Consider the following 13,046-nt stretch of genomic DNA (forward strand, 5'->3'; position numbering starts at 1 on the left):
TGGGACAAAGCTGATATCTCTTTCTAGTTTCTGTACTCTTGCTGCAGAAAGTTTTACAGTGTTGTGAAAAATTATTTGTCTCCTTCCTGATTTCTTAGTTTGCTGCATATTTAATCAAACTATTTTTACTTTTTTCAAAAAAACTAACTGATGAATGATGATGTGATTTATTGAGGGCTATCCAACTGGCATTGCTCTACCTCACTCCTCATTAATCATGGTTTTAAAATAATTTCTATCTTAAACAACATGCATATTTTAGGTCTTATACTCTGAAAAACATTTCACTCAAAACAAATTCCAAAGCAGATTTGTGTTTCCTACAATACTGTTTGTGTTTTTAAACAGACTGAACGCACGAGCATACGCAGAGGCACGCTTCTCACAGATGTTGTGGCGGATCCTTTTACAGCAGCTGATACGAGCCAGCTGTGAGTGGCATGCAAACACATTGCAGTCCTTCCCTTTAAAGAAACACATGAGTAAGAGGAAAACACCAGCAACCACTAGCTGACCCAAAATCCTTTCCTCTTCAGAGTGCTTGAACAGAGGCTGTTATGAAAGCATAAATCTTGAGTCTGCGGCTGGACTCAAGATTATGTGGAACAAGCGGACACGCGGTGGTTTTACCGTCGTTGTTGCTAACGACGACGCATAAAAACAAACGCTTGTCTGTCTGTAGTGTGGTTATATTAAATATAAGAGAAAGAGAGAACTTTAACTAATGAATATAGCCACTACAGTGACCATCAAAACCATGAAAAAAATATTGCCGTAAACAGTTTATTTTGCGACACCACGAAACAAACAATAGCGTAAAATGAAACGATAGACGTTTTCATATCGTCATCCGATATATATCGTTATATCGAACAGCCCTACTCGAGCTAGAGGTCAAACGTCTAACTGTTGATGCCCTCAGACATATATGACATGAGGGAATGTAATGTATAGAAAACTATTATATGTAATCTATACGAGGCAACAAGAACTTCTGTCCATAACAATCCTGGTAACAGAGCTGTGATGACACAGAGCTACTCTAAGTTTAAGGACATGGAACTTTGCCAAGAGAGTGAGGTTGGGCGTCCACTACCCCACTAGTGGTAGTGTTTAAGATATCTGAAGCTCCATCATGGTAAGCATGGACAGAGCCTAAGGCTGGTTTTCCCCACTGAGGTGTTTTTACCCTTTAAGCCTTGAAAAACAATTTGAATCAAGCAGATACCATCTCTTGGGGTCAGGGGTCCAACATCTGAAAAGAACAATGATCTGGTCATTTTTAACAAAAAGGAATCACTTGGCGAACATCTGATTTGAGGGACTCTTGGACAGTTTATGAACGTAAAACTATGCAGACCGTCTTAAACAATGACGCATGCACTCTAGAGCAGCCCAACAGTGACATGGACAAAGAAGTCACATATAAGCTAATCCACGAGGAGCTTCTCTGTAACACTGATCATTTAGTGATAGAACAGCCTGGACCCACCTTCACTAATTCAAGCCATGACATGTAGTGCACCATGTCAGGTTGGTGTTGGCTGACATGTTTCCTCATGTCCATTCTGCTAGGACAACACAGTCTCACCATTTTTAAAAACCAGATCCTTTAGATTCACTGCTAGAAACTAAATGGTGCTGGCAGTGAATGGAGCTGACCAAACCACAGGGATAAAATAAACAAGGACAGGATGCACTGATGAGACATCTAGATGTTGAACCAAGGGGAGAAGTCATTTTGTTTTGGAAAAACAACAACACCAGAGCATCAGATTTCCCTTTTCTTACTATTAATTTTCTTTTTTCTTTTTTTTTTGGCTTGAGAAAATTGGCAAACATGTAAGATTGAGAAACCTTGAGAAAAACAGGTTTCCTTCCTGGAAAGCAAGCACAGCTAAAGATTCACAGAAGGCATGCAACCTCACTGTTTTTTGTTGTTTTGGTTTTTCCCAGCCTGCCTCGTTTCTCCTCTCCTCCTCACAAATCTATCGGGGCTCTGTTGGGTCAAGTCCTCATGTGAAAACAAAGCAGCAGGTGGGGTTATAGTAAGATGTGTTTGTGATTGTGTGTGCAAGCTGCAAGTGGGTGATTCACACACAGTCCAAACCCAGTAAACAGGAAGGCTGGTTGTCAGTCCATGAAAAATAAACAGACTGCCAGTTCCCCAGAACAATAAATAGCAGAAGGAATGCATAAATTACACAAAGTGAGAAACAAACAGTGGTGCAATATGTTAACGCCAGATGATTAAGTAATAAAAAGAATGAGGAATAAGGAAGCGAGCTGTTTGATCACCTGCTGAAGTCTGCATTGGAACTAATGTAAGTTCTGTATCTTTTGAACACACACAGAGTATTTCATTGCAGTTTTTTTCCTTTTGAAAACAGTACTTCATGGTTTATGGAAAATCCATAAATTATGGCCACAAATCATAACCCTGATTTGAGAATGGGCTTTGCAATAGATCGTCAACATTTCAGTGTCAAGAGTTCCAAAATCTCCGTCTTAATGAAATGACATTGATGACAAGCAAGGAATCATCTGTCATTTTCCTCCAGTTACTATATTTGGTGTTCTTCTTTACCAGTCCGTACATACACTCTGTGACAGTAAGTCACATGCTGCACGGTTCCCAGGAAAATGGGGCTTAACAAAGTCGGCGAGTAAACTACTACAACAGAACATGTGGAAATGAAAACGTGAATCATACGTGTGTCACTGTGTCATGTTTACAGTAAAGCATCCATCAGCTGCAGAGCTGCAACACATACAAACCATGTTGTGACATACCTGTAGACACCTTAGATTTTTTTTTCCTTTTGTTCAAAGAGTCACATCAGAGTTTAGATGTGATGTAAACGTCCACATTAATCTTTAGAAAAAATTAAACACACTCAAGAAGCCAACAAACGTAAGTGCAGCAAACACCAGCTCAGCAATGCTGGAATCCACAACTATGGCTGAAAGAGGGAAACAAACTGAGATGAGTCATATCCTTTAACAAAAGCCTGGCTTTTGTTATGAAAACGACACCTCTATCACATGTTTTGCGTTCAGGGTCCTGGTATTAGCATAGCTGCTACTACATAATACTTGTACCAGACTTTTTAACACAGCGTGTTAGACCACTATGGTAAGAGTGACTAAATGTGTTCACTGACCACAGGACTGCAGAAGCGTTTAGAAGCCCAGCGTGTACCACTACAGGACCAGGCCTGACTTTAAACAGTGCTGCCTGAGGTCTCAAAAATCTCAGACATTCATTATTTTCCTTTCCTCCTCCAGATTATCTTAACCTTTGAAGAAATGTTATGGTCATATTTCTGTGTGTCTGAGTTCAAGTGAAAAATGCGTATGCTGTCCCAAGAGACCTTGAGAAGAGTAAATTACGTTCATGTGTTCACATAACTGACTAATCGGTTCAATACAGAGCCTCACAGTGAATACATTACATGGAGTTAATACTGCTTTTTGTAGCTGATCTACCATCTTTTGCAGTATTTTTAAGCACCAAGTGCACGAACCCTATTAGTGTTCTACCTCAGAGCAGTCTGAGGTCCCTGCATGTCTGAGCATGTGTGCTGAGACATAAAGGAACTGAGTGGACTACTGAAGCTTACTGTTCACACTTAAAACCACAAGAAGCTCCCACCCTCCCAGCCTAACATATAGCTGTACAACACTCATTTTCATAGGTGTCTTTTTAGCAGTGCCACATGACTCACCATTATGTGTTCGGTTACTATTTCCCAACAAGTCACAATTCTCTGGTGCTCAGAGACACTCAAAAACAAACACTACTCAGGTTGGTGTCTGTTTCCTTTCTGTTTCCCCTCATTATCATCCTGTTGATAATGGGGGGAAAAAAAATCCCACACACAGTCCCAGACCTTGACCCTAGGTGGGGGGTTCAGCTGAGGTAGCGCCATCAAAATATCACCTGGCTTCACATACAAAACTCCTTCAACATTTTTCACCAACTTACTGTGTATGACAGTGGTATCCAGCATCATTACCTACCAACCTACAGCAACTGAGCAGTGGGAGGCAATATTTGGAAAAGTCAGGGAAATCACAAATCAGTGGTGCATCACTGGCATGCAGTGTTTTCCACACACAGACTGAAGAGCCCACTCAAACGCACTAACAGCTGCAAAGGATATCTGGTGACTCGTTTTAGCATCTTATTTTCAAAGCTTAATAGCTGCCAACACCTTCCAGTCTCTTTATCCCTGACAGACATAAGCTTAGCATCTCCACAGCTTCCACTTCCGAATGACTATTGGGCAACTCCAGAAGTATGTTTACTCATTCACAAAAATATTAAGGTTTTTTCCCAATTTGTTATGAAGAAGACAATTCCACTCATTCCTTGTAATCACTGGCTATTTTATGAAAAGGAAGGAAACTTGTGCACAGAATGGCTCTCAGTACTTTAAGTAGTAGACCAAGTTGGCCAAAAAAGAAAAAAAAACCAAAACTGTCCACATGCCATTCCTGAGCACTTCTCCTCCGTCTGATGGGATTTCCTGTAGGTCATGGGCTACGCTGGCAGCCATGTAGTTACTTCCACTTAGAATGGCTAAGTTTAGCTTTTAAAAGTGTGCGAGTGCACTCCTCTTTACATTAGCAGGGTGTGTCCCCTCACCACAGGGCACAGATTTATTCCATGGAAACCTGTCCCACAGCACAGAGATCACCAACTTGCACAAACACACATTTGAACTGAGAAGAGAGCTCTCTGCAGCCAGACTGTGTAAACACACACACACACACACAAACACACCACAGTCTGCTGTCAAAGTATTTGCAGTGCACCACTCACACCCAGTATGCTTAACCAAATTCAACAGCACCTCAATAAAAGTGCTGATGGCGCAACACCTGACTTAAATCACAGCTCAGGCTCAAAGTATCCTCTACACATAGACCCGGTTAGCTCCAGATGTGAACTTTGTGTGCTTTCAGTTCTGATGGAGAACAAGTCCATGAGTCACTCACCTGTCTAAATAAGAACAGGATTCGTTTGTGTTGTGGATACAGTGCTGCTGTGTACCCAAAAAAGTCGAGTGGTTCAGTTGGCTCCATTGCATGTTACAACTGTAGGATAGTGAGTGTGTGAAATTTCACAGGTAACAGACTTTCTGCAGCCCATAAGTCTGTCTTTTTATTGTTGAGCCAACAGCTGATCAAAGTAGCTGCTAGCCAAATGGTGACATTCACATCTCACTGAAATTCTCTGAAAGTGTATGTTGCAGATTTCTTCTATGCTCCTACTGGCTGACCCATCAGTGCACACACAGAGCCCCGCTGTGCTGTCTGACGCACAACACGCTGATAAATGCTTGTTAAGACATAAACTGTTTTCAGCTTTCAGTTTTATTTGTCATATGCAAGTTAGCACAGGGTCAACATTCTGTTAAGTCCAGAATTGAATTCAAAATCCTGCTCCTCACATACAAGGTCTTAAATAATCAGGCCCCATCTTATCTTAATGACCTTGTAGTACCATATCACCCTATTAGAGCACTTCGCTCTCGCTCTGCAGGCCTACTTGTTGTTCCTAGAGTATTTAAAAGTAGAATGAAACAAGGTTAATGAACAGTGTACTCTCGCAGTATTTTTTTTCTGCAGGAAGCAAGCTGTTAGTTGGGAAATATTTTGTCATTACTGGGTAATTCCCAGAGCTACAACCATTTCTGTGATGTAAAAGAAATGGTACACTGTTAGATCACATAATTGTTTACAGGTCAATGCAGAGGAGTCTGTGTGTGTCTACATACTGTATTGGCCATAAAGTTACAAAATTATAGCAAAATATTACTATTCAATTTCTAATTTCAATTTTTTCTCCATGAACATGATTCTGATTTTTTTCCTGTTCAAAACTAAAACCACTTCTTCTGAATCCAGCACTAGGAGGGCAAGACCAAATAAAAAGCAACACTTGTAGCCCTGAGAGCCTTTCACATTCCTTTTGAATGGAAAGAGAGTAAAGACAAACAACAGAAACTTAAAGAGCAGCACCTGTGACCGAGTTTTGTTCTCGCTAAAAGTCCCCCGATACCGGGGACCGATACCACGGTCTGAAAAATGTCTATGTTTGAGCGGTATGTAAGGGGTTAATCACAGGTGCCGAGTGGCCGTCCCAGGCCCCGGCTGCAGCTCAGAGCGGGGAGAAGGCGAGACGAGACATGTCAGCCGTGTGGAACTATTTCAAAGTGAATGCGTCTCCTCCATGTTCTGGAGCCCAGATATGATGTCCCAAGCCGCCGCTACATAACTGACACGGAGCTGCCTAAACTACACGACTCCGTGAAAAAACACATCCACAGCCTATTGCAAGCCTCCTCTGCGATTAGTTTCACCGCGGATATTTGGACAAGCAGTGTTAGCCCCGTGTCGCTAATTAGTCTGACCTCCCAGTGGATAGACGAGAGTTTCACGCCACAACGAGCCATATTCCGTGGCTCGCACACCAGCCAGGCTATAGCGCATGTGTTTGAGGAAATGCTCCAGACATGGGGTATACCTAAAACATCAGTACATGTTGTGCTTTGTGACAATGCCAAAAACATGATTAAAGCCATGAATGACGCAGGGCTCCCAAGTCTGCCATGTGTCGCGCACACGCTCCAACTGGCTGTTCACGAGGGCTTATTAGCACAGAGGAGCATAGCTGATGCTTTAGCAGTGCGGCGGAAAATAGTTGGGCATTTTAAACATTCCGCCTTAGCCTACTCCCGCCTCGAGGACGTTCAGGGACAGCTCAACCAGCCAATAAAGAGACCGCAGCAGCACGTATTACATGCGCCAGTCCCTCATAGAGCAAAAGCGAGTGCTGGGCGTGTATGTGTCCGAGCACGAACTCCCTGACTATCTCGCCGCTCACCAATGGGCTCTTATGGAGACGCCTGTTGCCATCCTCGCCCCCTTTGAGGAACCAACTAAAAAAGTGAGCAGCTACGACGCACTAGCCTCTGATGTCGTCCCAGCTGTGACTGTGCTAGTGAGACTTCTAAACAGAGAAACAGACGAGGACCACGGCGTCAAGACAATGAAAGCAACCTTACTGGCAGCTGTCAAGAAGCGCTTCAGTGACGTCGAGACCAACCCACTGTACTTCATCTCCACCATACTTGACCCAAGGTAAAGTCTGTGTGCTCTAGGTATTCAATGATAAACTACAGCACTAAATGTAAGATTAATTTCCATCTGAAATATTATATTTTTGTAACTAAAATACACAAATACAAATGTATGCAATATATATAATATGAAATATATTTCCCTTATTACTACCAGAAAGTCAAATGGCTGGCATCTGTGACAGTGGTTTAGGGGAAACTAAAATCAGTCCTATTTTTCCACATATTAATACATTCATGAATTTTGTGCAGGTATAAAGATCGCTTCTTCTCCAACAACACTGCTCCAGAGGCCAAGCTGCAGATGATGTCCAGAGCTGAGGCAGAGGGGAGTCGGGCAGAAACTGCAGAACCTCCTGCTAAAGTGTTCCTCAAGGCCCAGGCCAGCACTAGCAGCAGTCTGGACACTGTATTTGACTAAATCGCTAAGGAGCAGCCCCAGGCAGCACAGCCGCTGGCAGCAGGTGCTGCCATTGAGCTCGACACGTACCTCGGAGAGGCCCCGAGCCCTCGTGAAGACAGTCCTCTGAAGTACTGGGGTGTCAACAAAATCAGGTTCCCCACTTTGGCTAAAATGGCCCATAAATACCTCTCAGCCCCATGTAGCAGTGTGGAAAGTGAAAGGCTTTTTAGCTCAGTGTCACACGTTATAGATGAAAACAGAAACAGGCTGGCTGCTGATCATGCAGAAAAGCTACTTTTCTTAAAAAAAACTGCCATTCACTTTTTCTAAATAGGCTCCATTAAGCGAGTCGTCTTAGACTTGATGTTAATACCTACCTCAGCTGCACTGACTGCCACAGTTCTATGTTGGTGGATGTTGTTAGTGTATTCAAATATTGTGCACTAAATAGCAAAGACGTTTATTAATGCCCCTTTTGTTGTCCAAAGCAGCAGAGTTTACAACAAACTGAAAAAAATCCTTGAGTTGCGCTGTCACTGTTTAAATTTTTTTAGAATTATTTATTCTGTAATATGTTGCATACAACATGCTTCTCGTTTTAAATAAATGTTCTTAATTCCAAACTAGTCCCTTGTTTTCTTTTTGTTAATTATATGACTAAAGCTGTTACCTGTAAATTTAAATCATGTTTTTATTAAGTACTCTGTATCGGCGAGTACTGAAATACTCGTTTTCCAAAAAAGTGGTATCGGTGCATCCCTGCTTCCAGCACTGGAGGGCTTAGCAAGCTTTTTGTGGACACCCTTGTGGGGTATCTGTGGCCCGTCCAGTCTACCAAACAAAGTGTTCTTTGGCAACTGAAACTAAAGTCACACTACGAGTCATACTACGAGGTATCCATTGGATGTCAGTGTGTGTGATAGTTACAGGCACAGAAAAAAAGTGCTATATGAATGTGTATGCGATTGGAGGGGGATTAGTAAAAAGTAGAGATGGACTGATCCGATATTACATATCGTTCCAATACTGACCTAAATTACTGGATTGGATATCAGAGAGAAATAAATGTAATATAAAATATCACAAAAGCCCCTCACAAAACTTGCAACACAGCGTAACCCAGCTCATAACCTTAGCACGTCGGAGCAGCATGCGTCACGTGATAGAGCGGCTGTAGTGTGCGAGAACTGTCGGCGGTCTGGTTGAGCATTTGGAGCCTCGCTACGTGCTTAAAAATCAGCATTTCATCTCGGAGAAAGCTATCCCAGAGAAGTAAAGCAAGTGTGTAAGTTTACCTCTGAATGTTTGTAAAGCATTCCCACGTTAAGCTTAACAACCGATATATGGAGCGACTGCCTCTCATTCTCTCCCTCTGGTGTTGCTACTTCAATCATGAAACTGATCAATGATCATCTGATCGGCTTTTCTACTGCGAGTCCGTCTCTCTTGCTTGTTTATCACCCACTTTGCGCCAGAAAGACAAAATAATAATCAACAGCCGCTGGTTTAGCTTGATAAGCTGTTGTTAGACTGTATTTAATATTACTTTCTACACCAGGATCCTTTTCTACGTAGCTGACAGCTGGTAACTGTGCAGGGGCGGGTCTAGCAAAGTTTTGCCAGGGGGCCAGGTAGGGCATTAACAGGGAGAGGGGGGCACAAAGAAATACTTTTATTTATTATTCTCATGTCTAGTTAAAAAAAAAAAAAAATCTGAATCTTACAACCAAAGTTTTCATCTGATGCAAAATGTATAGAAATCCATTATTGTATATAGTAACTATGAGTCTAATATATACCCTAGTAGGTACCCTAGAACCTACAGTACTTTTTCCTTTGGGAAGGTACCATCCGTGCAGTCTGCAATTCTGTTGAAGAAAGATGTTGAATTTATTTAATTATTGTAGAAATATAATTGATTTCTGTGCATTTGTTTTACACGTGCATTAAAGTCGATTACGTCGATGAAGCATCATGAGGTGGGGGGTGGTTCAAATTTTTTTTTGCTTGACATTGGCAACCCTATTAATTAAGTTGTTTAATATTTCCACTACGTACTTTTTAGAATACCAGAATAGGGAGGATGGTACAGGTTTAAGTTTATTAGATTGATCAGTTTTGCTGAACTATGAAATATTTTGGGTGCAGTGTATTTTTGCATACAGGTATAACAGAATAGCTTTAGTGTTTTGTTTTGTTTTTTAACTTGAGTATAAACTTATACAAAATGCAGCAAGATAAAAAACAAACCGTTTTATTGACTAGAAAACACACTATATCGGATTAATATCGGTATCGGCAGATATCCAAATTTATGATATCGGTATCAGTATCGGTAGCGTGCCATCTCTAGTAAAAACTTCTCTGAAACCTGAGGAGAAAAGTACAATTTACCTTTCATATGAACGCCCGCTGATATGCAAAAATATAATCATTTTGCACGTCAGCTTTTTAGGTTACCATGTGACGAGTAAACAGTTCAGGTTCAACAATACAGGTTCTGTCCCCATTATTTTCAACCAACACACCTTCTCTTATGTATAAGAGTATACATAAGTACACTATGTATATTTTCTATACACTAAACATACCTGACCACTAATTATGCAGCATCTGACATAGTACTGCAGACATCTACAGGTTCCCTGCTGTCCCCTACTGATTGGAAGGTTCGATCCCAGGCTTCTCCAGTCTACATGTCAAGTATCCTTGGGCAAGATACTAACCCCAAGTTTCTGTGAATGTGCATGAATGAAGTTAGGAAGCACTAAGCATAGAAAGAAAGTGCTTGTGTGATTGGGTGAATGTGGCATGTTGTATAGAGCGCTTTGAGTAGTCCAGGAGAGTAAAAGGCGCTATATAAGAATCAGTCCATTTACCTTTTAGCTAAGCACTGGTAAAAATGCAAATTTAAATATTTGGAAGTCCAAGAATTGTTTGAAGGCAGAGCCATTCTGTACAGGTTTCAAAAGCACTGCCACTTGCCTGCCTTGTTTAAAGACCTAAGTTAGCAAAGAGCACTGAAACAGAATCTCGTCTGTTAATGTGACTGCAGACTTGTGCCTTCTTGGAAGTTGAAGGTAAATGCTTGCAGATGAGGCCTAATGTCATCACAGCTTAAATCTGGAAACGGATTGGCATTTATTTAGCTCTTTTTTTAGTGACCACTAAAAGTGCTTTGGAGTGCTATGAGAAAAAATATTCAAAGATATATTCATAGGCTACTTTATTCTGTTCACTTCATCTATCACACATTAACGGATAATTTAGCATTAACCTAACTTGCAGGTCTTTGGACTGTGACAGGAAGCCAGAGAGAACGCACGCAGGACAATGAAGAACACTCAAAGTCTGCATGGCCTCTGCCCTGGTGTCCCAGTTAAAGGAAGAGTTGCTAGTACAACCTTTGCTTAACAGCAGTAACTTGTATTTACCTGGGCTTTTGTTCAGTATGGAAGACATGGGGATGAGGGTCGAGGACAACACTGATAATGGGTAATGTGGATTGTAATAATGACAGAAATAGTTCAGATTTTTTGCCATAATTAAGCAGTCCTATTTCTGGCAGTAAGTACTGTTATAACCAGGTTTTAGCTTCAGTATGACAAGAGTGGGACCAGCAGGACCTATATGAAATGTCAAGTTACCTGTCAACACTATCCAAGTTAAGTCAGAATGACAGTAACACACTGATTGGCGTCTTGTTCTTTATTATGTCACACTCTGGTATGAAAGCACTTCTGAAAGAACTGGTTTCATTCCTCAAAGAGAAACTCCCTTTTCTTGCTTTTCCAGCCTCTGATGAGAAATACTTACCTATATTTACCTAAGTGGAAGGAGAGTGGTTTTCTGTGATGGTGACGCTTCATCAAAGACCACAATCATACCTCTCTCTGCATATTTAAAGAATTAAAATACATATTTTCTATATCTCTTCTCATAACTGTGGTACTCTAACAACAAACTAGGCCGCTCTCTGAATTCCTGCCCTGTGACTCAGGTTTGAGGTACAGCAACTGCTTCGGGTCCTGAGCACTAAGCACATTAGCAGATTTCTGAGGAGATTGGAAAACCAGGATCCTGACCGGTACCAGGAAATACTCCCCCACCCCCCCACACACAAACCTTCTTCAAGGAAAATAAGACAGTCAGGAGAAGGATGATATGATGTTATAGGCTGAGGATGATGAGTACGGTTACACAGCTAGAACTCTTAGACAGCAGTCCAATTACCATGTAAACAATAGACAATATGCCAGCCTGTGAGCTAGAAACATTCAGCAGCCAAAGAGGGGGGGGGGGTGGAGACAACTGAGCCACAAAACACACGAGTGGATCTGTGAGCCGAGCTGAAATAACACTCTGATGCTTCGGGCTACGTGAGTTTGGAGAACAAATTTACATGATCATTCAGAGCTCATTTTGCTGTACTTGTTGTAGCGAACTCCTTCCCAGTAATAACGTAGAGGGACCCATTAACTACTTTATGATAAGTAATCTTACTCGTTATATCCCTGCAACTTGAAACAACGCTGAAAACACGTTATGAACAGACATCAAAATGCATCGATAAATCTATTTAATTAGGAGTGCTGACCGCGGACTGAAGGGAAGCGCTGATAATGGGCTGAAGGCAGGGGCTACTGTAAATACTGCATACTGCACATTTATTTATTTATTTATAAGATTGAAGACTTATCTAAATGACATAGTTTGCTCCGTGTGTTTTCACTGAACACCGTGTATTTTCTAAACATGCGTGAAATAAGTACTGAGGCTTTCTGTGGACTGGGCACAGGAAAACGCCGCGCGACAGGTGGTGTTTAAGCTGTACAACACGTCCCGCAGGATTCACAGAACGCTGCTTTGTTAGAGAAACAGTGAGTTTGCCGGCTTTTCTTGGCGGAAAGAATTACATCTGAATTGCGAAGCGGAACATAATCAACAAAAAAACCTTTGACTCGTGCACAGCAGCCACACAAAGAACACGCAGCTGAACTTTAAACTTACTTACCTCTTGCGGATTGTGGGTTATTTCACTTTGGCAGAAGAAACTCCCACTGCTTCGTTTACTTGTTGAATGTGTGAGAGCATTATTGCTCCGTGTCGGCGTTACTTTCGGTTGTTACACGTTGTCAGTGTTACTTTTTCTCACTGTGTCGGCTGAAGAAAAAGATTCCATCCAGCTGTAGCTTCCCCCATGGTCCAAGCTCATCTGAGGAGCAGACTTTCCGTCTGAGTGTGAAAACGATCCGCAAGAAGAAACGAGTTCCGCTTTTGTTTTCAAAATAAAATACCTAACGCTCATGTCAAGAGATCCAAAGAGCGAAATTAAGTTCAATGATTTGTGCTGTTTCCAAAAGCCTTTCTTTACATGCTATATATAAAAAAATATATTAAAGAAAACGAAGGTTCCACTGAATAATAACAACTGTCCTGTTACTTAAAGTACACTTTGGAGTTTGGACAGATTAAATAACCAATGTTTGCAA

The 13,046-nt window shown here is 41.5% G+C and overlaps 2 protein-coding genes across 2 annotated transcripts in view; one reads left to right on the forward strand and one right to left on the reverse strand.

The window, feature by feature from the left end:
* Window positions 1–12,798, reverse strand: part of LOC102290698 (ras and Rab interactor 2) — a 45,130-nt gene extending 32,332 nt beyond the window's left edge. Inside the window, exon 1 of the mRNA XM_005948043.2 lies at window positions 12,569–12,798. The gene's annotated coding sequence lies outside the window, so the exon portion shown is untranslated. The remainder of the gene's footprint in view (window positions 1–12,568) is intronic.
* Window positions 6,529–8,175, forward strand: LOC121812391 (zinc finger BED domain-containing protein 4-like). Its single transcript, XM_042214451.1, has 2 exons — window positions 6,529–7,152; window positions 7,404–8,175. Exons 1-2 carry the CDS (start codon window positions 6,812–6,814, stop codon window positions 7,570–7,572), a joined length of 510 nt encoding a protein of 169 aa, XP_042070385.1. The 5' UTR covers window positions 6,529–6,811; the 3' UTR covers window positions 7,573–8,175.
* Window positions 12,799–13,046: the final 248 nt, after the last annotated feature.

This window comes from Haplochromis burtoni, unplaced genomic scaffold (genome assembly GCF_018398535.1).
Source record: "Haplochromis burtoni strain Fernald_Lab_line unplaced genomic scaffold, NCSU_Asbu1 Contig_564, whole genome shotgun sequence".
Taxonomy (NCBI): Eukaryota; Metazoa; Chordata; class Actinopteri; order Cichliformes; family Cichlidae; genus Haplochromis; species Haplochromis burtoni.

Coding starts and splice junctions, on each gene's coding strand:
- LOC121812391 (XM_042214451.1), top strand. CDS start 6,812: ATGCGCCAGTCCCTCATAGAGCAAAAGCGAGTGCTGGGCGTGTATGTG. Junction 7,153..7,403: donor TCCACCATACTTGACCCAAG/GTAAAGTCTGTG, acceptor AATTTTGTGCAG/GTATAAAGATCGCTTCTTCT.